The 26,682-nt window shown below is 38.5% G+C and overlaps 1 protein-coding gene across 4 annotated transcripts; it reads left to right on the top strand.

Annotated features, from left to right (window-relative positions):
* The first annotated feature begins 369 nt into the window (after window positions 1–369).
* Window positions 370–24,277, top strand: swt1 (SWT1, RNA endoribonuclease homolog). Of its 4 annotated transcripts, XR_002665416.1 has the most exons (19): window positions 381–408; window positions 1,052–1,123; window positions 1,686–1,744; window positions 1,879–2,932; window positions 3,117–3,246; window positions 4,361–4,462; window positions 4,928–5,119; window positions 6,139–6,232; window positions 6,687–6,928; window positions 7,307–7,455; window positions 7,970–8,108; window positions 10,278–10,417; window positions 10,806–10,942; window positions 11,286–11,432; window positions 15,710–15,776; window positions 15,930–15,997; window positions 22,679–22,859; window positions 23,139–23,153; window positions 23,361–23,370. XR_002665416.1 is itself a non-coding variant. In XM_022756056.1 (17 exons), the coding sequence occupies exons 2-17, from the start codon at window positions 1,058–1,060 to the stop codon at window positions 22,776–22,778; spliced, it is 2,886 nt and encodes a 961-aa protein (XP_022611777.1). In that variant the 5' UTR covers window positions 370–404; window positions 1,052–1,057; the 3' UTR covers window positions 22,779–24,277. The 4 variants fall into 4 exon arrangements, 2 of the variants coding, with proteins under 2 accessions (XP_022611777.1, XP_022611692.1); XR_002665414.1 differs by having other exon boundaries at window positions 23,139–24,277; XM_022756056.1 differs by having other exon boundaries at window positions 370–404; window positions 22,679–24,277.
* Window positions 24,278–26,682: the final 2,405 nt, after the last annotated feature.

Raw genomic sequence — 26,682 nt, 5'->3', positions numbered from 1 at the left:
TAAAAGAAATACGGTGCAGCTTTGGAGAAGAGTCAGCCGCTTGAGAAAAATTGCAAATGCAGAAGTAGAGAACAGATTCTTGGTGCATGTTTGTGCTAAGAGGTCGAGATAACCCAAACAGGCATACACGCACTCCCACTGACTGACCTTGGGCAGTCTACTCCCTTACTAGGAATTAATGCATTTGCCTGTCTCTTTAGAAGACTGGCCTTTGTGCATGCTACGTGCATCTTCTGCTACAAAACAAAGAAGACTTTACATACATACATTACATGTATATGCGAGCGCGCAGGTGTCCACTCCAGCCCAGTCAGTGGCGGTAATGTAGATACTAGAAGAAGAAAAAAAAAAAACAGCCGTAGAAGAAGACGAGGCGGAAAAGCAGCGGATGTTTTGGGACTCAAGTCAGTGAGTTTGCTGGAAATTACTAATCTTACTGTTAGTGATGTATTTCACTGAATTCATGCACGCGAACGTTTCAAGCATTGAAGAAGACGGCTAGCTTGTACTTTCGCGGTTTTGCTGTTGCTTTTCACCAGGTAGCTTGAATGAGCTAACGGTAGCATTTAACATTGACTGTGGGTTGTGTGTTGTGTGTCGACGTTAATAATCAGCTTTACTTTTAATATACTATAGTATTCTTTTAGCAAGTGGTTTAACGTGTATTTCGCTAAAAGATTTCAGCTATAGCTATGTTTGTGCACAATAGTTTACCCTGTGTTAGCCCGTTTGAGCCTCATCTAAGTTACTTGAATTATTGCATCGAGTTACCTACTACATAAAGGGCACAAACACACTTTATAGAGAATATAGTCAGCCCTATATAGAGAGGCGATATATTAGGTGATATTTCTATCTTCATATATCTGTATGTATGTTGTTAGTTCCCTTATTATGAGAGGTGTAATTCTGTATTAGTTAGACTCGCATAACACATTTTACTGTTAGATATTAAGGTGGTGTCTCACTGAAGCTCAATATGGATTGTAAGGACTGTAAGTACTTTGCATAGTTACTGAAGATAATGTCTGCTCTTCAAATTTACCTTCAGGGGAAAATGTCGAAAAAGTCAAAAAAGAGAAAGCGCAAGAAGTTGTCCTCATCCTCCAGTGAAGATGAGAAGGTGAGGAGATGACATTCAGTTATGCGTACTATTGTTGCTTGGGGTGGTCTATTTGGACTTAAATCATCTATTTGGATATACTGTATGTCTGTACTGTGCACATGCTTTAGGCAAAGTAATGATGCTCTCAAAAATAAGTCCACAAATAGTTTTAGCAGTTAATTACATAAGAAAACCTAAATCATGTCAGTATTTGGTGTGGCCCCAGTTTGCCTTTAACACAGCACAGGTTCTCTTACATAGACTTGTGCACAGTTTTCAAGGATGATTTATTCAACCCATTACTCATCAATCTCTCTTTTGGAAGAGAAAAAAAAACATACAAGAAAGTGGAAAGAGAATCTGAGTACACATGCAATTTACATTCTCAGACACACACACACACATACACACACTACATGGATGTACACAAACTTATCCCGGTCAGTTTCATGGGACATGTAGCATATGGTGATATAAATTGAGAAACAAAATAACATACAGGAATTTCTGTTTTTGGTTTGTGCAGCTTACTCACAACAAGCTGTTTACAACAATATTTTATGTATTTTCTCATTTTTAGGCATCCAAAGAGCAAGATGCAACCAGCCGTCTCAAAAGTGTCAAGAGGAGGCATGAGAGGTTAGACCCAGTAAATGTGACCTTTAAAAACAAATGAATGACTGTAAAGATAAATAAGATATTAAGATTTTGAGTATCATTCATTTCCGTTTATATGTTTATCACTGACTGTATTATTCTTCCTTTACATGTAGCTGTGCTGCAAAACAGGAAAATTCTGGTTCTTCTACCGTTAAAGATGATTCCCAAAGCACCCGCCAGATCAAAAAGCCTGTCTACAGACTGGCAACAACACAAGCATCAGACAAGAAACCTGTTAATAAGGCAGAAGAATGTACAAAAACAAAAAATGTCTCTTTACCGTTCCACGGGGGAAATTCCTCTGTTAAAGCAAAGCATTATATTTCAGGGAAAGACAATACTGTCAGTAGGAGTAAGACTTTGGAAAGGGGAACCTCAAAACCCCTGAGCACTGACACTCCATGTGCAGTTCCTCAGAAAACAGAGAGGATCTCTAAAGGCAGATTAGATGAAGAGTATTCCCGGAGGAGTGAATCAAAATTAAAAAAGCTAATGAGTGCCAGTTTGGCCTCTGCTGAACAGAAAGAAGAGAGGCAGAATGCACAGAAGAAGCACAGAACTGAGGAGTCACAAAGGACTGGAAATGACAGCAACACTATCAAAGATTCGTCAAGGCAGAAGAGAAGGGAGCTGGTCAAAAGAATTAGCCAAAGGCATCGAGAAAATGAGTTTACGTCCAAAAGAAGCCTGTGTACAGAAACAAAAACTCGCTCTGCCTCCACCACAAATCAGTCTTCCACTTCAGCCAAGCACACTACCTCAGAGAGTAGCTCAAAGGTGTTGAAGAATGTCATTTCAATCCCAAGGACTGTCACATCAGTGTCACATAAGACAGCTCAGTCATCATCTTCTCAGCAACAAATAGATTCTCTCACATCACCTCTGCCTCCCAACTTTAAGATACCAAAAAAGGTACAACCAAGGCCAGTGGATGGCATTGGCAATGATAGTGATGCTATTTCTGCAAACAAAAATCTCAATTATGGGACTGAGCTTTCACACTCTGGGGACTCAATAAGAAACTCCAAGCAAGAAACAGTCCTGCAACATCACAGCTATTTGGATGTAACTCCCAGTTTTTCATCTGAAGGACAAGATAAGAGTTCATCCATGTCTCGCCAACTCCCAACTGTGTTCAATACTACAACTGAGCCGTGGTATGACCAGGTAGTAAAAAGCACACTTTAATCTGAAAACACTCTGTTTAATTTGTATTTGTAGCTTTTTCAAAAATGATAGTTTCCTTAAAAAAAAACTTGTTGTTGGCCAGTACATTAAAATGACTTCAATATGTTGATGTTGCAGTGGTTCAAAATGGCAGAGAGGATGTTTGTGTTTTGTTGTTCTGTAGATGCAAGTTGTTGAAGAGCTTCATCTTGCCCGCACTGAGAAGAAATTAGAGGTGAATGTAATGCAGAGCTATGGAGAACTGACCTGTATGGACATAGACCCCCCAGAAGAGGGAGCTAAAGATGCATACTGTAAGTTGTATTGTATACCTATCTACCAGTGTGTATGTGTATATATACTGTATATGTGTATGTATATACATATAAGGCTGTGTGTGTGTGTGTGTTTGTGTTTGTGTTTGTGTGTGTTTGTGTGTGTGTGTGTGTGCGTGTGTGTAGCCTTATGCTAAAATCGTTCAAATTTATTTTTCCCTCGTCATTCTACACTCAATGCCCCATAATGACAAAGTGAAAACAGAATTTTAGAAATTCTTGTCCCTATATTAAAAAGGAAAAAGTGAAATGTCACATTGACATAAGTATTCAGACCCTTTGTTATGATGTTTGAGATTAAATTCAGGTGCCTCCCATTTTTCTTGATCATCTTTGAGATGTTTCTGTACCTTGATTGGAGACCACCTGTGGTAAATTCAATTGATTGGACTTGATTGGGAAAGGCACGCACTTGTCTCTTTAAGGTCTCACAGCTTATAATGAATATCAGAGAGAAAAACCGAGCCATGAGGTAGAAGAACCTGCCTGCAGAGCTCAGAGACATTGTGTTGAGGCACAGATCCGGAGAAGGGTACAAAAACACAGTGGCCTCCATAATTCTTAAATAGAAGAAGTTTGGAACAACCAGGACTCTTCCTAGAGCTGGCTGCCTGACCAAACTGAGTCAATCAGGGTAGAAGTGCCTTTGTAAGAGAGGTGACCAAGAACCTGGTGGTCACTCTGGTTGAGCTCCAGAGATCCTGCGTGGAGATTGGATACTAATAGTAATACATCATTTAATACATCCTTTGAAAAACGGTTGCTGTAGAATGACACATGAAGATATTTACAAAACATGTCCTGTCCTGTAAAACTATGTGGTTTGTTTCTGCAATGGAATTTAACATTTTACTTAATTTTTTTTTTAATCTCTTTTTATTGAGAATGATCTTCACACATCACAGCATTACATCATCTCTTAATACATTTTCCTGTATTCCTATTAAACATAAAACTGTAACCCACACCCGTGGCCAATTAAGCAAAGAAAAGAAAAAAAACTACCTACTTCATCACTCATCATAATCATCTGTAACTTGTTATATTCAACAACAAATAATGGAATCAATATAAACTGTGTGTCTTATTACAGGCAAACAGTCCACTCAGCAAAACCTAATCCTGGTTCTGGACACCAACATTCTCCTCAGTCACCTGGATTATGTGAAAAAGATCAGGTCTCATGGCTTTGGAGGTATTTAAAATGGTTTTAATAAATGATGTGTCTTGAATGATTAATGCCCGTTTAATATGTTGAATAACGAAACTTCTTTCTAGTATAAAAGGTATCCAGTTAGTTTTCACTCCCAAGTTTATTCAGTTGTATGCTCAATGCTAAAAATTAGGGAGGAGAACAGGAAGAGCAACTTAAACTTCTTCTAAACACGTCAACATGTCAAGTCCTTATACACTGACCACAGCAGACTTGAGAGGCAGTATGATTATCTTAGTTTGCAGAGTGGAGACCACGTTAACAAGCCTCTGTTCATCAAGAAAGAATTTCATAACGGAGATAACAGAATCATTGTTGAATCCCAAGAAAGTCTAACATACCATTTCTACAATTATAGAAAATAGTATCTTAACTGGAATAAACTGTCCTTACAGTGTTTTATGAAATCATTACTACTCGCTTTCTCCCAACTTTATGTTATCTTAGCCCTGGGCTTCCCTGTTGTCCTGATTCCCTGGGTGGTACTTCAGGAGCTGGATTCCTTAAAAAGGGGGAAAGGCCTGTCAGGTTCTGTGGCACACCTGGCCATTCCCGCCATCTCGTACATTTACAACTCTTTGAAGAGCCGGGAACTGCACCTCTGGGGGCAGTCAATGCAGCAGGCCGCCGAGATCAGCGGTGAGTGCTGATCTAAGGAAAATGTCAGAGTTTTCAGTGCACTGAAAGTAGGATACATTTATTACAATCAAAGAGGGAAGCTAAATGTTAAGGGTTAAGCCTGTCCATGAGCTCATATCAGATTTCTATTGAGTGTTCTCTTAGACAAAAACATAGTGGCATATCAGGCTGAAATAAATGTCACTCTTGGTTACAAAAGAGAACACGCAAACATTACAGTAACTGCAGGCAAAACAATAAGCACTTAATGGGAAGGTTTTTACTTTATGCTTTTTATGGGTGAAAACATAACAATAGAATAATCTAATAATAATCTTTCATATCAACACTTCAGTCCCTGCAGAATTTTTGGATGCAAATAAATGACATTAAGATGTATTTGCATTAATTATTTTTTGTAATCAGAGTTGGTATTTTGGTAGTCAATTACTGAGCATGACTTTGACTCTCTATTGTAAAGTACAGTGTTTGAGGTGTTAAGAGATTTATGGCCATGAATTAATTCCATTAATTAGTAAATGCTTGACTGTTCACTGCATAGACACTAGGTGGCACTAGCACTAAGCTGGTTCTCCAGAATTCATCGGCATAGCATACATTGTGTGCATCTCAAGGGTAGGTTGCACCCAAGCATAAGGTAACCCACTTCTTAGCTGTATGTAATATTGATCAAACATTAATATTTCAACATTGATAGCATGATCTCTTCAATGAGGAGTGTTAACAAGCGATTTGGTGGAGCTATTGTTACTTAATACTAAGTATTAAGGAGCATACACGTGTTCAGTGTATCTCTTGAAAGAGACCTGAAATCTCCATCTTGCGTTCTTCATCTTTGAATCTTCCTACTTGTCTTTAAAAGAAAGAAGACGTGCTGTGCTCTGTTGTACACTTACCATGTGCTTTCAGTGTCATGAATTAAACATATCTCTTTGTCCTTTTATGGACTGTCATGTTTTTCTCTGTCACTCTTGTCTTCCTGTTCTTTGCTCTTTCTCTCTGTACCACCTTGTCCCCAGATGGTCTGAATGCTGAGAATAATGATGACAGAGTGCTGCAGTGCTGCCTGCAATACCAAAGCCTGTACCCAGAGTGTGCTCTCATCCTATGCACGTGAGTCCCCCCTCCCCCTACGGCACACCGCTGCTGCTGCTGCAGAGTGTGTGTCCTCTGCAAATAATGCACATGCATGTGACTGTGAGTGGGTCCAGCCAGATAGTTCCAGTTGGGATGAAAGAAAGAGAGAGCCAGACAGAGTAATTGGGCAAGAATAGATGTGCTGAGCGAGGTGTTCTGAGTTAAGTTCAGGAATTTCTTTTCAGCTCAATAGCAGGGCTGCTGTATTATTTCTCGTTCTTTTTCTTTTTTACCCATTTCTCTGACTGCCGCTATTTCCAGACACTGTTATTGATCATTTTGCTGAATTGTAGAAGAAAATATTTGGCAGACATAGGATTAATGTTGCACAGCACAGATTGATGTTATATGAGTTGTCCTAATGTTGTGTGAGTGTGTGTGTTATCATTGCCACCTGATTAAAAAGACGTTCTCCCTCTTTCCTCTCTAGTAATGATAAGAACCTATGCAGTAAAGCCCTCCTGAGTGGGGTGAAGGCCCTCAGCAAAAATGATTTGGAAGCAGAGGTTGGGAGATCCAGATATGGCCTTGACCCTCTGCAAAACACTGGGACCGCCATGCTGCCTCACGCAAACCCTCAGATCTCATCACCGGTGCAGAGCAGGAGTTGCACACCAGCCCAGCCACACAGTCCAAAGAGAACTGGCCTCTCTGTAGGACGCATAATGAAATGTGAGCCAGGGATTAATGTGCTCTTCATGCAAAACAGGAAATTACTTGGCATAGTCCATCATAGTGCAGTAGTTAATAGCACATACCATCCATGCACTTGCCTTGCCAACCCACCCCTTCCTATTTTCCAGTTTTCCTTTCCTACACTTCAAGTCCATCTGTATTGAGGTGACAGTTTCAGCTAGAGTAAACAAATCAGTTTTGATGAACAAAAAATTACAAAAATAAAAACAGAAATAGAATATTAAAAGCCATTTCACCTACACACATTCAGTTAGTATTAGAGAAATGCATTTCTAATGAAACAGCAACTTTTATGTGAAGGATAGCTGTTGTCCTGTGTTTGCTTCTGTACTGACATATATGTTGTGCACACAGATAGCCAGCAGCTCAGTGAAGGAGAAGAAGAGAAGACAAAATGCGACCTTAGCAAATGTGTTTCTGAACTAGAGGACAGCCTGCAGGAGGTGCTGTCTGACGTGTTAGAGGTGGAGATGAAGGCTGCTTACGAAGACCTCTGGTTAGAGGTAAAATTTATCTTTGAGATTATATTTTAATTAATGTCTCTAAAAGGAGAATCAGCTTGATTGGGCAAGTATGTTTACACACGGAAGGGATTTGACTCAAGTTTCTTGTGGCTTTCAATGTATTTAACAGACAGTTTCAAGAACAGTGTTGAGGAACATGTGATTCGGAAGATACAGCTAAACAAGGACAATAAAGATAGATGAGAAAATGAATACATGCATATTTACGTATAAAAACAAGGTCAAACTCTTTCTGTAAAATATACATGAATACAAGTAATAATACAATAATAATACAAATAATTGGTAAAGTAATAGGTTGATTTATATACAAGGTGGATATACACAGTACATCCATGTACACAGTATATACAGGCTACTGAGATTTAAATTTGAAAACGATGAATGATATTTAAATGTTATTGCATAATATGTATACTGAGCTAAAATATCAATAATAATTTGAAAAATAATCATTTTCAATATGTCATTGTGTGTTTTATTCTCTTAACAGATAGTTTATGTAAAACCACCCTGGAATCTTCAGGATGTCCTGCATTGTTTCAAAAAGCACTGGATTGCTGTGTTTGGGCAGATTGTCCCACGGAGGAAGCAGCAAATTGTTTTAAATCTAATCGAATTCTTCAACTCAGGTATGTAGGTATTTAGGTGGAAGAGGGGGAGGTGTAGGTGTCATAAACTAATAAGCACATATTTTCTTTGGACAAAATCTTATTTTGGATGCTTCTGTACTTATTTAATTATATTTTAGCCTAATTAAAGATTTCCACAACAGTGTTTAGGTTTGTGTTAGAAATCTTATGTCCAACAGCTAGAAGACAAAACAGATAATACAGAAATGGTGAATCATGTGGTTAGGCAGATAAATGTAGTATGTCACTATAAACAGTCTTGTCTGTATTGGCCATTGTTCAAACACCTAAGCACTCAGTGTTAAGTTGTACAATAACTTGAGAAATGTAACCAATGTGACACAGAAACAAATTTAGAAAAAATTACTATGTAATATTCTGCTGAGTCAAGTGAATTTAGAAATCAGCTCTTCATTATATCTGTGTTGCCATGAGCTGTGACGTCTAATATGGCTTACAGAGAGTGCAGTAAATCAATTCTCAGTGTGTTAACCTCTTACAGTGTTTTGTTTTAGCATATTCTCTATTGCTTTGATTTGGGAAGGCTTGATAAAATCACATAATGTAGGTGAAAAAATTTTGATGCCAGTTTCTTTGGAACTGATTTTAATCTTTGCTTTGAATGTGAACTTGAATGTGAGTTTGAAAAGAGCGACAAGAGCATAAAAATTAACAAGTGCAAACAGCTGAGCACCCTTAGGTGTCTAAATGCAAAGATATTCTTTGTTCCACTGTAACAGTTTCCAGGCTATAAGCTGAGGGACTGTGATAAAAATAATTTGTAATGCTGTTATTAAATAGGTTTAGAGTTATTAAATGTTATTAAATATCTAAAATCTCAGCTTTAGGGAATGATTTATTCCCTCTTGTGCAGCGGTGTCGAGATACTGACTCATCCCCCCGATAAAAGCCTTACTCCACTGGGGTATGACGTTGTCTGCCCTGCACTGCGCTAGAACCCTACAGAACTACATACAGAATCAGGTCATCTGCTAAAGCAGGACACTCAAATGTGTGTCAGAAAGATGCTGAGTCGCCCACTGCAGCACTTCTTGCTCTGGATCTCATCGCTGGATCTAATTACATTATGCTTTCAGTGCTGAGTATGTGCCTTTCACTCTCAGACTCCCAAGTCCACCTGTGTGGGCGTGACCACTGCACTAGTGGCACAATGCTTTTTAATCCATCAAAGAATGTTAATAGCTGAAACAAAGGAGTTTTGCCCTTGTTCTGTGCTTCCTTGTTTCATGAGCCTGATTGGGCTTTCTTGGTACCACGCAGCCTGGCACTGTGCCAGGACTCAGTGTAGGGTGGTGAGGAGGAGGAGGAGGAGGAGAAGGAGGAGGAGGAGGAGGAGGAAAGGAAGGGGGATAAACTGTATGTGAGGCTAAGAACAAGTCTGGGAGTGGAAAAGTACTGCATGCAATTTTCTGGTCTCTTCTGTGCAGGCTGTTAGTGTGTGTGTAGTTGGTTGTAGCTATACTTGTGAGGACGGGCTGTTCACAGGCCTCTACAAAGTGACAAAGCTTGTGTTAGGGCGTGAGTTAGAAATTGTTAGATTATGGTAAGAGTAAGCTTTATGGATAGGCATGTAGTAATTACGGTGGCGAATAGAGTAAGGTCACAAGAAATGAATATTTACAAGTATAAAGCGAAAATAACATGAGCGTCTGGAGCTGGCTGGTTTTTGGCCAGAGTGGCCCACTGCCTGGCTTTGTCTTACATCGTAATATTCATAACAGTTTTTCTCAGAAGGTTACACAGACAAAACATCCTCATGAAAAAAGGGTTTGCTGTACAAGTAGCACCTCTTCCCTTTGCCTCACTTTCATATGTCTACTGTTTGTGTGTGTGCTTGTACACTCAGTTGTCAGTTTATTTGGTATACATATCTAATATTATATGTAAACTAAAACTGTCCTGCATTAAATCTTACTTTCATGAAGGCTATAATGTTTACCTTTGTTAAAGATGGCTGCAGTTTGTGGTGCCTTGAATTGTGTTGCAATATAACCCATTTATAATAACAGGGGCATTAGTTTTAGTTAAATGTACCTCATAAACTGGCAGCTGAATGTCTGAAAACCTTAATGTGCATCTTAATGCATGTCCCCTCTCTGGTGCAGTCATCTGATGGCCCATATATATCTTTTGTATGTATTTTTTCAGGTAAAACAATAGACTGTGGTGCTACCTTAACAGCCCTTCAAGAAGCTAAGGAGCTTGTAAAAGCGTTTGAGAAAAGTTCAAGCCGTGTTCCCAGTGCCATTTCTGTAATGGACAACATTTTCAATAAGCTACAACCTCAGGTCAGTGTTCAGCACAAGTTAAAGTTTACCTTGTGTCATCAGAGATCAAATTTATTCCACTTCTCCTCTGTTCAAAAGGTTAACTCCCGTCCCAGGGCTGCAATCTCCAAATTGTGTTGTGTATTGTGATGGTTAATAAATCAAGAAATACATAAAAATACTTTTATATCCGTTTTGTGTCTTATATATTGTGTCTATATCCAGAGAGCAGAGTAGAGTATAGAGTCTATTCTATTTTTGCTTTGAAAGATCTGATAACGAAATACCAAAACAACAACGAAAGGGACAGCAGGATGTATTTTCTTATTAGAAACATCCTTTCACTTTACAGTTAAATTCTATTTAATATTTTTCTGTTTGAATAATGGCTATGTGTGTGTGTGTGTAGGGAGAAACTCCTGCCTGTGATGTTGTCATGAATGATGATGACGATGATGAAGACAAACAACCCACGTCTGCTCAGGTCTCTCATCAGGAAGTGTGGGCCCTGTTTGAGAACATCTGGTCTAATGTGTATCAGATAAGGTGGGTGTAATGGAGATTTTTGATGTATGCAGTGCTTGGATTCCACTTATGATTATACTGCAGACAACAGGTTAGGATGTCATGGTTTGTACTGATTTTTCACGGATATTTTCTCAGATTTGTTTAAATTAGAGCACAGCACAGTAAACAAGTAAACGAGAAATGACCTGCTGACTAATACACCATACAGCCCAATTCCTTAATTAGAATTACAATAAATGGTTATATGAAATAATTTGTAGGAACAAAAACAACACTTTTGTATTTTGTTTATTTTGATATGTAGTTTGTTCTTTTTCCATTCCACTGACCTCTGAGGCCATGATTTTCTGTCATGTTTCAGCTTGGAAGTGTTCAAAGTGCTGGGCTTTGACCCTCACACCATGCAGAGTGCTCAGCCAGCGGGATGCCCTCCACCACAACAGGACGCCTTGGCTTGTTTGCACAGACTGTCCTCCATGGTCTCACAGCTGCTCCAAGCTTTCAGCAGGTATTGCAGCCCCCTCTTATCACTGCTGTCAGTCTAAACATACCACCAGACATTCAGCTGCTCTGTCTGTCTGCCACAGTGGCCTCTGTGTCAGCTTCGTACTGTATTCAGTCTATTACATTGCATCATTTGGGTTAAAGCTTTTAAGGGGCTTTTTGTACTATTTGATTTAATTGTAGCTAACTTAACTTAATGATTATAGTGAATGTTCATGTTCCTGAGTCCTAAAACATAAGAAAAAATTGTGTATAGACGGGGAATCTTAGCAGGCATTGATCTGTTATGGTCAATGTTACATTTCATGCCACTAGCACTTCTGAATGCCTCTCCTTCAACATCTTCCATAACTGTTATGTCTGTCTGTAATTATGGAGATAGAAATCCCCACTTTCCCATCTTTACTAAACCTTCTGATTTAACCTTCTTCATGCCTTCATGCTATGTACGTCTCACCTTTGTCTCGACCCTCAAAGACCCTTTAAACTGTCCTTGATCTGTCCTTAACCAGCCTGCTCCTTCCTGTGTCCTGGTTAGGTGTGTGCATGTTGTGTTGTACGACCTTATGGCTGTCAGGCCCTATTTGGCATGTAGTGTTGGTCACGCTTTAATCTGCTTGACCTTGTAGCTCTGCCTTATCACCTTTCCCATGACGCAACAGGCAGCTCTAGACTGTAGCACCATTTAGCTTCTCACCAGACCTTCGAGATGGAAAATGCTAACAGTTATCCGTTGGATGTTTTCATTCTCAATTAAGCTTTGCCAGTGTATTTGCTTGTGCCTGCATTGGCATCTGAAAATATTTTTAAAAATTTGATTTGACTTATTGACATGTCACACAGGAATTGAACACTTAACTTATGATCTTTGGTTGAATTTAATGAGGAGTTCTTTAAGATGACACATCAGCGGAGCTCTTAATGGATTATGTGCTCTGTGAACTTCCATGTCAACATGTTTCTGTTCAGTTTATTCTTTGCCATCCCAAAGCACAAATTAGGCTTGTAGCATAGGTTTGCAGTCACGCCCTTCTTTAACTTCCGTCCTGTTCACTTGGTGTTGGCTCATATGGCTGCCGTAACAGGTGCAGGGCCTTTTTCACAGAAGACATTTTGACAGGTCACAGTAGGAAAAGCACATGTGTAAATGATAAAAATGAATGATGGCTTAATTCCATTTAACTGCTGCGGTTTCAGCGTTCTGGTGCTGGCTCCCGATCACACGGTCAAGGCTTAGTGTAAAAAAAAAAACAACAAAAAACAGAGGCCTTGGTAAGGTTATTTGCTTTTCCTACAATGACAATTCATTAAGAGCTCTTTCATTTGACTTAATATAATTTAAGAACATGGCTAAACTTTCACTGTTGTTCATTGGGCTATTCAAGTATACACAGTATTTTATATGTATTTATTTTTTGATTTATCTTTCTTATGATGTCTCTCTTCCACTATTGCACAACCTTCACTCCTCCTCCTCCTCTCTCACACATACAGTACATACAAGACATCAAAACACCACACAAACATAAGGTCCAGTCAGAGTCAGTGCATTATTCACAGTGACATTTTGCGTCTCTTTGAGAGCAGGTAACAGTAAAACTCCTGCCATCCAAAGGGCAAAGTGTCTGCTGATATCCCACTGTGTCGTCGGGTGCCACTCTGAACTCCTGCTCTCACTGTAGTCCTACAAAACCAGTACAGAGGGCTTTCCATTTATCACAATAAATGGAAAAGCCTGAAAATAACCCTTTTTTTGTTGTGTGGAGATAATGTAAATAAAAAAATGTATATGATGAAGTTTTAGTCTGTTTAGTCAAGTCAGTTTTGTTTATATAACACATTTCATATGGCAGGCGTAAACTCAGTGTGCTTCAAAATAAGAGCCAGGATACATCATACATGACAAAATACAAAATAGCATATAAGATAAGAAAATATTACATAAATAAAACATAGAACAAAAAACATACAGAATAGGAAGGTTTTATTATTATCATTATTATAAAAGGGAGATAATGATAATAATAATAATGATAATAATAATACTGACTCACATCACACAGTTAAACCTAACTAAAAGCTTGCGAAAAGAGATATGTTTTTATTTTACTTTTAAAAGAAGACACTGTTGTAGCAGACCGTAGTTCATATGATAAAGAATTCCAGAGTAGGACCATAATGACTGAAAGCACCATGAGCTGATTTAGAGTCGATTCTTGGTATAATGACGAGACCTTTATATAATGATCTAGGGGATCTTTTTGATGTGTATTTAGTAGTCTCTTTAGGCAGGACATTTTCCCTACCTGAGTCAAGACAGTTCATTTGAGATGTCAGCTCACAAACACTGCTTACCTTCAGTAGCCTGTCTTCTTCCTGTTGTGGTTTGTAATTGATTATAATCATCATTAATTTCCTGTGTAATCTTTTTAATTTGCTATATTCTGCAATCTTTGTTCTGCTCATGGTACTTCACACAGGAAACAATTTCTAGTGCAGCCAAATAAATATTTACAGATATTTTCAACAATAATTACATAACAATGGGGTTTTTAGATATTTATCTCTGTAATGAAAGGGGGACATAAGAAAAGTGATGCCTCTGTTGCACATAGTGTTCTCAACTCAATGGCTATAAAACAGAGAAAAGAGGCCTCTCAGACCATAAAGCACTAAACTCCCAAATATGTGTCCCAGTGCACTTTATTATCACTTAAAAGCTCTAGGCCTCTGTAGCTGTCTGTTTATTGTTTTTTGCTCTACAGTATATGGCTAGTATGGTGGTACACCATTACCAGCAGCTTTGTCATATCTAACATACATCCTCAATGTTTTGATTTAATGTCATGTTCCTACTATGTATGTCAGGGGGTCAGGCGATGTTCGTTCATCATTTCCTGTTGACAGTGTTGTGACAGGACACCTGTAGCTGCTCAAGTGGGTCTTTGTGTGATGTTAATCAGTCTGAGGAGGAGCAGTGTCCTCAAAACCTCACTCAGTGGTTTGTGATAATGATGCATTCCTTGTGTTTGGAGCTTTTAGTGAACAGAGGCTATTGTTTTGATGCTGATACATGATGTGCAGCACAGTCAAGACCTAAATCTGGTGGGTGAAGGTGCAGATGTTTGCTCTGCACAAAAACCACATGACAAGTTTTTGCAACAGCTGCGCCCTCTTTCTGAACAGGATTTTTTTTTAAGATCTTGCTTTTATCTCAAGCTTGCAGTGTGTGTGTGTGTGTGTGTGTGTGTGTGTTCTGTGGGTCTGATTGTTTTGTTTTTCAGGGTCATAAATACTTTCTTGTACGTTCATGTGGCAGATGTACAATGTGTGTGTGGATGGATTCCCCTTTTGTTTAGCTACAGGAAAATAATAGTTTTTTTTTTTTTTTTACTATATCAGAGCATAAATAATAGTTATGAGTAACAGTCATTATGCTCACATGGTATAAACATGGCAAATGTGTTAGATACCTAGCAACTGTGACTGTTTTGGAATAAGCTTTTTGCTACTCTGCTACCTTCATCTCTATCTGCAGGAATCTTCACCATGTATACTTTATGTGTGTATATGTCATTTGTACTTATCTATGCACATGCATGTGTGTGTTGGGCTGCTCAAGCACAGTTGCCTAGGAGACACTCCAGACTGGTTTTCACGTGTTTGAGCAGGGCTATGACTCATTCCATACAGGCTATCACCCTCCGTCTCCCTCTCTCTCGTTCTTCTCATTCTGTGGACACTAGATATGGATAATTTAGGACTCTGCCAAATAACCATTTTTCTCTCTCTCATCTTTCACTTATGTACTGTCATTACTTTTTCTCATTTTGTCTGTTACTGCATTTTTCTCTGAGGCCAGCCCTCCTTTACTCTTTGTAGTTATAGACAGTGATGCGTGCTTGGGGTCTATGTATGAATTGCCTCGTTGTAAGGAGTTATATAAATAAACTTGCCTTGTGTGCATTTTGGTTGGGTGCATGGTGATGGATACATTGAGGAAACATTCAGACTGAAGTTGTGTCAGAGGTGTGAATATAAAGAGAGTGCTTTATTATGGTCAAACAAAGTCCTATTTCATTGAATTAGATTTGTTCTTTTAATGTTATTACTTATGGAAAAACAATGTTATTTAATTAAGATTCACTGAACACAACTTTCTGTCAAATTGAGGTATATATTGACCCCAGCTTTTCTGGGACAATGATTTAAAATGTCACAACTTTTCCAGCTTTCCCTGGAAGTGAGGTCGTTTCTAAAACGTATTTTTTTGTCCTTCAGCATCTTGTCCTCAGCCCCTGGTTTGGAGGAAGTCCAGACACTGCTCGGCATCATCCACTCTAATAAGGTTGGTGCCATTCCAGTTATTGGAATACAATTAGATGTCATTTTAATTAATTAATAAGTCATTTGACATTTTTTCCCCTGCAGGGGTCTTTGTTATGTTGAACTCATCTTGACATATTCATTTTTAGCTCAGCTCGTATGCATTGTGTTTCAGATTGTTAATGTGGATTCCAGATTGACAGCTGTAGACCTACTTGATTGTTTCTCACAACAGGACTACAGGTAGGACACGCAAACACACACATACACTAATGACAATTGCTTATATATATAGTTTATATTAACCAGACATTTAAATGGTTGCTGTTACACTATGAGCCCTGTCTCTCAGGAAAATCAAATGGAATTCTTGACTGAATTCACACAGTTGCTACAGCTGTAATCTCACCAGTCTGATTGTTGTGTATGACAAGTGTTAAGTTCATTTTAACATTCTGGACAAGTCTAGAGTAGAGGTTTTAGTCACTTTCCTCTGGAGGCTAAGCGCATTAAAACTAGTGAAATACAGCCAGCACTGCCTTGGCCTGACATGTACCCACTGAGTTTGATGTAAGCATTTGGCAATGACTTTCCTCTGACCAGATATCACAATCAAACATTCTCAAGTTCTCAGAAGTCCTCAGTTCTTTGTTGCAGCGTGCCCGGGCAGGTTGTTGTTTATCCAGCGTCATAGCCGTTACTTTATCAGCCCTCCTCTGAAATATCCCCAGCAGAGCTCTGACAATGACTGTGGCCATGCCAACACTTCCAAAGAACTGTGACGGTGATTATTAACATATTTCTTTGAAGGAATGCTCAATAGATCTTTCAAGTTTCAACTTCTATAATCTGTTAGGCATACCACAACCAGGCTGGCATATAATGGGACTGCAATGCTCACACGCAGTGTAGCCTTGTCAGCCGTTGAAACATGATCATACGCATTGCCTTGGAGTGGTCAGGATTTATCTGTGGCATGGACAAGAATGAATACTGGTTCTGCACTAAGATTTAAGTGGTAGATGGAGCAAGACACACGTGAGAAGTAAACGGCTGACTTTATTTGAACAATGGAGATTAAACATTGCTCCTGCAAGGACTCGTATAAAGTCTCATAAAGTGAAGAAAGTGTTTACTTACTTACTTAGCCGAAGTGAGTTAATGTCACTTCACTAGCCTGTTAATGTTGTCTATTTTTAAATAGCTATATATCTATTTTAAATGGCTATATCTCATATATGTTTAAGTGGTAAAATGTTAAGTATCTAATGGAAGGAGGTAGTGGAGTAGGAAGTTCTGCTTAAAGGGCTGAATTTAAGACTACCACCTCCCCTTTCCCCTTTCTCTCACTCACTCATGTAACACAGGCTTTGCATTTACAGCTTGTCTGAAATTATCTTTCCTATCTAAACACTAAATATTGTGCACAGTTATCCTCCTTATCCTGCATATTTTTTTGTTGTCACCTTAAATATGACATGGTTTAACTTTTGCTTAAGATACAGCTGGTGTTTACTAGAAGAGCTGTGTCACTGATACTGACTGACAGCATATGTTCTTTGCTAATAGACTATATTTTGTTTCTTCAAATTTAACTAATAATAAAAAGTTACATTAGTAGTGCTGAAACTATTAGTTGATTATTGGTTATTGTTATTGGTTATGATTATTGATGGACAGTAATCTCTTCCCACCAACAATTTAAATAATCAGTTCATCGTTTATCAAGAAGAAAAAGAAATTGCAGATTCCAGCTTGAATGCAAGGTTTCGTTGTTTGCTGTGTTGTATGTCCTTGTAAATGTTTGATTGAATATTTTTGGGGTTTTGGACTCTTGGTTGTTGTCACTCGGAAATTCTAAGATGTAACTATTCAACTTCTTCTTTTATTCACATAGCTTTTTTGTGAGGCAAAAGTTAAACTAAGTTTTACATCCATAGTGTCAAACAATACAGCAACAGTATATATAACATTGAGGGACCAACAGAGTCACTAAGTGCGTCATTCCTGGTTCTGAAGCTAAACCGCAGCTGTATTTATAAGTGCAGGTTGAACTCAGCAACTGCCATGGAAACAAGCCACAGTTCTATGTATTCAACAGATAATTTATTTCCTGACCGTCATGTGTCCTCTCTTAATGCTGCAGCGGGACGGTCAGAAGCTGTTTCTCATGGTTTCATAACCCCAGCAGAGGAAATATTGTCTTTAACTATTAGCAGAATTGATTTTATAGCTCTTCTCGTCAATTATTCTTTTATAGATCACTCTAAATGACTACTGTGTACTGTGGTTGCTGGTACATTGATAATGATTATTATATTATCAAAGCATTCTATTAATGGAATTGTTTGTTTAAAAAAAATCTGATTGTTAGATAACCGGAAGTATTATTTTTCTGTATTTCAGAGATTTACTTCCTTGCTTGTAATAATGATGTAAAGCCAAATGAAACCAAAGGTTTATTTTGTATCAAAGACAACATCTGCTCTGTCACTTCGTGGAAGAGCTTTGCTGGCACTTAGCAGTCGCGTCATCCAAGCTTTTGTTACAGCAGGTCACTGCTGAAAGACATAGTTAAGCTGGCTGTGTTGTGATCATAAATTTTTTATTTGTTACATTCACTGTGAAGTGATCTAGGCCTTTACATGGCGAGTGCATTATCCATGGTGTTAAATATTTGATTTCTGTGCTCAGTGCGCTTGCATGATGTCATAAGTTATATAAAGCCTCAGGGAGGCCCCTTTCCTGGATCACGCACCGTCATTGACGGGCAGCTTTCAGAACAAATAGGCCTCAACAGCAAATAAGCTTCCAGAGGAGTTCTGAGATTTTAGTGATATCTGCGTTGCCTTCCGGTCTTGATAACAAATACCTGTTTGTTTTATGATATACAACAAATGAAAAAGTGACCACTATAACAATTTTCTGTGGGAGATCCCTCAATTAAAAAATTTACTGGCATAAAAACACCAAAGAACAGTAACTTCACTTCAGAATCCCACATCCTCAATCAGAGTCTATGACTGACCTGTCTGTCCTTAGATACTTTTTTTCATTTGTATGCATGTGTCTTCAGTTTTAGCTACTGTATTTGGAAGGGTACATACAGAGGCAGAGCTATAATGTATTCAGAGAGGATATAGTTAACGGCACACTCTGTTAAACGGTTTGCAACACTGTTTTTGTCTGAAAAGACATGTATTACATAATCCCTTTTCTGAAAGCCATCTCAATTCTACAGTTTTTTTAAGAGAGTGGGAGGGGAAGGAACAAAACAAATTTGTTTTCCAGTGTCTGTGTGTGTTTTTCAGCTTAGTTTTGCCTTCTGCTCGAATAGATTCTGGCCTAAGAAATATTTGAACATCTGCAGCCTTGCATCTCTTTCTAACTGATTTCTGTGCACATGTGATGCTCTAATTGTCTGATTTTCCTGCTGTTGTTTGTAAACATCTGTTTCTGTGTTTGTATGTATTGTATGAATGAGGAGTTTAATCTGTGGACATGTCATCAGGCTCTGAAGCCTCTTTGTCTTTTAATGCAACATATCTCAGCTGCTGGTTTCCACAGCTGATAAGCGAGAGCAAATGCATCATTCATCCAGGGGACACCTCGCTCTTACGTTGTACGTGCGTGAATGTGAACTCACATGTTAGCATCAGTGGTTAACTTGCATTTTGTTTCTTACATAATTCACTGGCTCAGACAAAACAACCTTAAACATCAGCTCCTTATCTTTTGCAGTCACCTCTTACAGTATGATCTTGTATCCTAATATTTACACAGTAGTTTTATGTAACTCGGTCAAACAGAATAACCACTGCTCTGCTATTTTATAAAACTAACCAGGCTATAGGAGACAGCATATAATTCAATAGAAGAATGCCTGACGCCTTACAATACTTAATTTTCTTTTATTCAAATGCTTCGCTGAAGAGAAACTGCTTTGTGTTTGATAAGACAGATCATTTACTCTCAGACTTTTTTTTTTTAACAATTAAATGAAAAATGGATTATAGCTACACATAGCAGCTTTTGCTTTAATCCTCTGTTCTATAATATTAATGAAGTATAATACTGTTCCATCATTTACTACTGTTATTTGACTGTACCAGAAGCCCTTGTGTGTCTTTGTACGTCAAACATTTTATAAGCAAACCCAGTGGCCTCTGGTTATCAGTGGCTGGCACTCCTTCATAGGCCTTTCTCCGAAGCTGAGTCAGACTTTTACGGTCAATGTTTTGCTTTCAAATGAACATGAAATGGGGAAAAAAAGACTTTTAAAGAGGACTTAGTTTGGTGTAAACCTTATTATCAAGGTTTGTTGGAAGATTTCTTCACAAAAGCTATCAGAATATTAAGTGTGCAGTGTGTGGTGGGTTTTTTTTATAATTCCCTATTTCAATAAAATTTCAAAGTACAAGAATCCAACTACAAATAAATTAAATAATAAATCAAAATAAAACTAACATTTTCATTTCACTCATTAATAATCTTTTAAAGGGGTGACCCTCTTGCACATCCTGCTCCTGCTACTAACAATCTCTTTTTCTTCTTGAAAACTGACACAAAATGGTAGATTGTGGAGTTGGTTGCCATGGCAGTGATCCATGTGTCCTTAGCAGCATCTTATTTAGGTAGGAAAATGAATACAATTGGAAGCTTTCTGTTCAACGTAACAACATGAATGGCTGGTAGAGAACAGCAATGGGTTATATCATCCCAGTGTCACGTGGTTCTATGTTCAATTCAGAGCGAATCATTACTGTCTCCTGGGGATATCCATTAACTACCTATCAAACACATATAGGCTGTTATGTAACACAATAGCAGTACAGCGCTCCCGCTTTAGTGTATACATTGACAATCTGGGTCAGCAACTCTGTGCAGAATTCATGTGCGTCACAGACCTTGTGCGATTACGTTCAGCCATTCTTCGTACAAAAGTTTTTGCTGCTGGACATGAACAGTGTGTCTCTAATGAGTCCGTAGTTGTTGTAAACACATTGACCGGAAGCGTTTCACACAGTCGCTCTGTCCACGGAGCATGCCAGAATGTAAAACCAGATCAGTTGTGACAGACCAACACGTCCTGGGAGTGAACAGTTGGTAACGCAACTTGCTGTTTGCACAGGTTATGAAAAGACACAGCTGCACACTTGAATGAAGAAGGAGAAGAGGATGAATAGAAGTAGGGTGAAAACAGGGGGCGCTGACAGCCAGATTCTGGTCTTTCTTTCCACCTTCTCTCCTCCCAGCCGTTATGTAACGTTCCAATAGAAACAAAGCTGAGGAGGAAACAAAACAAGCAACAAGCTCGCTCAGTGTCTCTGCTGCTTAGCAGCCGTTGCCAAGACTTTAGAGGCCAATTTGTGTATGAGTCTGTGTTCACATAGGAGACTGGTTGTGTGTTTTGCTTCTGTGTTAGTTACTAAATGGATGTATATGGTGGTGGAACCAGAAAAATGTAACTCAGCTGAAGAGAAGTGAGTGTAAATAGCTGACATTGAAACGCAGAGCTTCTGGAAGCTGCAGCTTGCACAGAAGCTCTTTTGTCTGTCATGGACATTCTGTGCTGAACATGGTCAGCACATAGAAAGTTCACTCATAAAGAAGTCTGTGTAGAGTCATTTGGGTTCACCCAGATAGCACAATGTAAAGTTCTACAGCTCTCCACTGGATTATGTAACACTTTAAAGTTTAAAATGTTTTGCTGCTTATGCAAATGGTTTCAAATAATAATAAAAAAAAACCCCACTGAGCTAAACCAGGGAACAGAAACTCAATCAACAGGTTCTGGCCTTTGTTAAAACCCCACTATAGCCAAGCCCAGCACACATCACTTGATTAACAAACAACAAACTTACATATCACACAGGGTTTGGATTTAAAAAGTATGAAACTTAATGAAATGGAGCAAATCACATATGCATTCTACTTGATGAAGTTTTTTTAATATACATTTTTAATGTACTTAAAACTGGGTAGACACCACAGCAGCTGAAATTTGAGTAAAGAGAAATTGACCTGTCAATATGTGAAATTGCTCTAAAACTGCAAATCATCATATGAGAGGCTGAAGTTAAATAAAATATAAGGGCAAACACAACAGAGCAGGAATCAGGTGATTAAAAAAACAAAACCTTTTTGAACCAGAATGCACTATCCCAGGCAGAGAGGATTGATGGTACAAAAGAGGAAATATTGTGTATGTCAAGCTGTCTGATGCTTAATGGAGCAGCTTAGCTTTTACTTAGGCTTAATGGCTTTCTTCACATGAGTAAAAATTAAGTCTAGTTTCGCATAAAGGGTAAATTATTCCTTTAACTCAATGTTCGAACATACCTGCGATGGCGGTTGGACACACCCACCGGCCCAGTCCAGGAGGGCAGGATGTGACCCGGCAGGCACCTCACTTTTCCAGTAACATGCTCATTCATCAGGACTAAAAAAGCCATTAAGATGACAATCAGAATGTCTTCAGCATCACAGCAAATAGTTCACATGATAGTTAATCTTTTAACTTTATGTTTAATTATCTACCTGTCTCTCATTTGCAGCCAGCCTTTTTGTCTCAGTTTCTATAAACCAGAAACAGCTCGGGAGTATCACTACAGAATCAATATTTTCATCAGATTTTCTCGACATAGCTACGGGAAGAACACATCAAAAGCCACAGATACAGAAATCTCTCATGCGACCCAAGCAAAACTGCTCCAGCTTTGTCTGAAATATTTGTGTTTATGTAAGACCCTGTTTCCTATTGTAACAGGCTGATAGATAGATTGTTCTTTAGGGCCTTAAAGGCTGTCCATCGGTCAGGCACACTGACCTGTCTTTGCCTTTGTCTTTATTTCTGTGTCTGTCTGGGGTTTTAAATATAACAAACATGATAAATGAAAAACAATATAATAATTGTGTTCCCAGGGAGAAGCTGAGAGTCGGAGGGATCCAGTTAATGGAGCTAAAAGCGGCCCTGGATCGTTGTGTTGGGGCCACAGGTCAAAACCTCACCTTGACCACGTAGCCCAGAATGGAGCAGTGTCAGGACGTTTGCACAGCAGCCAAACAGATGCCTTGAATGAACTGATTCCTTGAAGTAAAAACTGTAAGTTTTCTTTTATTGTACCTCCTGCAACTGTACCTGTTTACATTTTTTTTAATTCCCATGCATAAAAATGTTTCTTGTGACAGACATTATTGTTCTATTTGCCTGAATGAATGGTTGTCTGTAGATTGTTCTCCATTATTCCAAAGGGAAAAAACATTTGTTAAACAGCTTGTATTTTCTGTATCACACGGTTTTCCACTAAGTAGAGTCCTGTTTTCTATGTTCTCCAATATTGTGACAATGGAGCAGTGATTTATCTTTTTTTTTATATTTCAGGTGTGCTTTGGTTCAGTAAGTCTATCAAGATTTATGCACATTAGATATTTTATTTTGATAAAGGTCATTAGTTAATCACAGCGCTGGTTTTCATTATTGCTACTTAAATGTATATATTTGCTTTTGACAGTTTGTTATATAGTGTACACATACAGAATTTGGGATATTTATTTAGTGATATTTTTGACCATATGAATGATGCAACAATGTCTGAAATCCTAGGTGCACCACCCCTCACAGCCACCACACTCCCGGCCCACTGTGACAATTGACAGCTGTTTTATGACTATACTTAACTATATTTTAATGTGTGTTTCCTATTTTTCAACCCAAACCCTGTTAAATAGTTGTTTTCCATTATTTATGATTGTCCAACTTCACCGAAAGCTTCAGTTTAAAAAAGCTTACTAGGCTTAAAGGAATAGTTTAATATTTTGGTAGATATCTAAATCAAGCACTTTCTTGCTTGAGTTAAATGAGAGGAATAATACCACTCTCACATTAGTCTGTGAAATATGAAGCTTCAGCAAAGAGCTGATTAATCACAGATAACTAAATCTGCCTACCAGCTCACTGAATAACACGTTACATCTACATCTCATTTCTTTCATCCACACAAAAACCAAAGTGATATTTTTTCTCTTGAGATTTGAATTGGTTGATGATGTGATCGAACCGCAGAGTAACTGAGGTTACAAATTGGGCAAATAACCCCCGTAAACCCAAACCTTTTCATGGTTTAATATCACACTGACTAATCCTCAGAACATCTGATTTCAAAATCATGATTTCTGAAAGTCAACAGATTGTCTATTTGACCTGCCTGTGTGTCCCAATGAAAAGCTGCTAGTTTTTTGTTTTTTGTTTTAAACTAAAGCTGTTGGTGAGGTTGAGCTTTGCTTAATCATAAATGATAGGAAACAAACTTTTAATGGAGTCTAGGTTGAAAACCAGTGAACCCACCATTTCAGCTTTTGCTTATTTTTGTTGATTTTTACAAGTAGAAATGTAAATTATTTGATGACAAAATCTATTTTAAGTAAAAGAGTTACATGTTTACGATGAAAAGTGTTGTCTTGAGAGACTTTTTTTTTTTTACCTGCATCAGTTGCTTCTTTTGATCATTTGAGTAAAAGTGATTTCCAAACTAATGCAGCCTCAGTCACAGTGAATTACAGTAACTTGTATAATTGCTTTCCCTGTGCTACTGTATTTCCTGCAGTTTTTTGGAGAGGCTCACCCATGTAGTACTGGATGTGTGCTGTGATTAATATGACCTGAGTGTGATTGCATGTGGCTGCGTGTGTGTATGGTGACTAAGGGGATTAGCGTGCAGGTGACGCCAGCAGACAGGCTGAGATTACACCTGCTGCTGCTGCTGTAACACACAGGGAGGCTAAAGCATCAGACGTCACGCAGGAGGACGTGGACGGAAGGGGGAGGGGCAGACAGAGAGGGTCAATGATGGTCTGGATTCATTGAACTTCCTGTCTCATTAATATATTGCAGCGTTAGACACAGATGCAGCTGTCATTGAACATTTTGTTCGGTCATAATGTTGGACTACAGATTACAGATGTACTGAATCTCCTGCTTCTCCTTTTTCTTGGAAATATCTTCTTAACCATTTATAAAGGTGCACAGTGAATTATCAATGTATTAAACCGTTCACCCAAAGGGGCCCTTCTCTCTTCAGATACTTTATAATCAAGCCCCTGGCTAAGGTGAAACAGCATTTATCCTAGACTGTTGAGGCAGTGGAAATTTCCGCAGAGGAAGAACGACCTGCTGGGTTTGAATAGTTTCATGTGTTAAGTGTGAATTGCTTTTATCAATTTGTTACCACTTCTTTGGGTCAGTGTCTGGCCTCCAAGAGTTGTATAACTCCAAAGCAGAGAGAGGAAGCCAGCTAAACGTGGCAAGTAAATGTTCCTAATTCACTGTATAAGGTAGAAGGGGTGACTGGACATCAGCGTCTGTATTTGTGGCCAAGGAAAAATGACATTCGTCAGTGTCTGTATTTAGTCTGTACTTGCTGTAGCACGTGGCCTGTATGATTTTTTTTTTTTGCTGCAACTGTCAGGTGTCTCAGCAGAGATTATCAGAGGCTAACTTGTGAATGAGCACAGAGTAGGGATTTAACCAATTCTGACTGGCAGTCAATGATTTCTGAGGTCATGCAGATGCAGCCAGCTCAGTTGGTCCACATTCAACACTCACAGCCCAGAGTGACTGTCGTCGTCCCTTCCTGCTGAGGTCTGTTAGCCAGCTTAGTATAATCTCCCCTAAAAGACACTTAGAGGAGCAGAAAAAAACCTGGCTTAGTGTGATAGTCCCTGAGGAAAATGGTGGCAATGAAAGCATAGGCAGCAATGACCAGGACACAGCAATTTCAGTAATTCCAAGAGTAGAGCCAGGGGGAGACGAGGTGGCAATAAAGTCTAAATTTGGGGTCATTAAAATCAGCTGTTGACACTTAAGTCAAGGCTTCTTGCCTCTAGTGGCATTTCTTAAAAATGCTAAAGCCTAAAGTAAACCACAACCAGGCACCTCTTCCTTACAAGTGTCTTGGTTAAAGCTACAACATTTAATATTCAAAGTTTTAAGTTTGTATGGCCAAGTTACTACCAAACATCACTCAGAAAAATTTACACACATTTAGAGAAAAAGCAGTCGTTCATCTGGAGACAAAAATCTGGTTTAAATGATTTATTAATTAAGAAATGTTACAAATGTGATACTTTTCTTGCTTTAACATTCCTTCCAGAAGAATCTGCCAATGCCTGACACTTTAAAACACAAAAGAAAAGAAGGATCTTCAGTAAACTGCATCTCTACATACATCAATTAGTTAAAATCACAATAACAAAAGTTTCGTTAGCAGAAGCATGGTTGTGCGTGCACAAAAAATTAACTAAAACTGGCACTGGTTAGATTCATTGACTTAAGCTGTCTGCTACTACTTTTATTTTATTGGTAAATCAGCAGTGTATAAAAAATATAAAAAAGGCCATCATTTAAGATTCAAAAAGCAATCCAGCTTGTTTAAATGACACAAAAAGCCATGACGGGTGTTTATCAACTCTCACTCTGAGTAAGGCTTCAAACCACTGACCTTTAAATATGTGAGCAAAATAACATTTTCCACAACAGAAATATTCTTAAATAAACTTTAACTTTCAAAAGTCAATCGTCACCACTCCATACTGCCACCTTCCAAGTGACCAACAGTAGATAGCTCATTTGAAAACCCTCAATGAAAGTGACAAACCTTTCAACTCTAAGAGAAAAAGAAAAGCACTAAATGTGTATTAAATGTTGGCATATGACAAAAAATGAGGAAGAAACAAAATATATACAGCACAAAAAAAACATTGTATGCAATATGCAAAGGCGTCATGTTGCTTTGGGCAACAACCCTCCCACCCACCCCTTCCCACCCAAATATAAGCCAGTCTTCACTGAAGACCCCTCACCCCAACATCCCCCAGCCCCACCCATACATATCCGCTCATACACACACACAGAACGTCACGAAACACGA

Source organism: Seriola dumerili, unplaced genomic scaffold (genome assembly GCF_002260705.1).
Source record: "Seriola dumerili isolate Sdu_G_001 unplaced genomic scaffold, Sdu_1.0 BDQW01000002.1, whole genome shotgun sequence".
Taxonomy (NCBI): domain Eukaryota; kingdom Metazoa; phylum Chordata; class Actinopteri; order Carangiformes; family Carangidae; genus Seriola; species Seriola dumerili.
The sequence above is the reverse complement of the archived record's forward strand: the minus strand, read 5'-3'. Positions and strand labels throughout refer to the sequence as shown.

Excerpts from the sequence above, each read along its gene's own strand:
- swt1 (XM_022756056.1), top strand. The coding sequence starts at position 1,058 with ATGTCGAAAAAGTCAAAAAAGAGAAAGCGCAAGAAGTTGTCCTCATCC. Across the intron at positions 3,247-4,360 it reads GGGAGCTAAAGATGCATACT|GCAAACAGTCCACTCAGCAA; the intron begins GTAAGTTGTATT and ends GTCTTATTACAG. Across the intron at positions 10,418-10,805 it reads TCAATAAGCTACAACCTCAG|GGAGAAACTCCTGCCTGTGA; the intron begins GTCAGTGTTCAG and ends GTGTGTGTGTAG.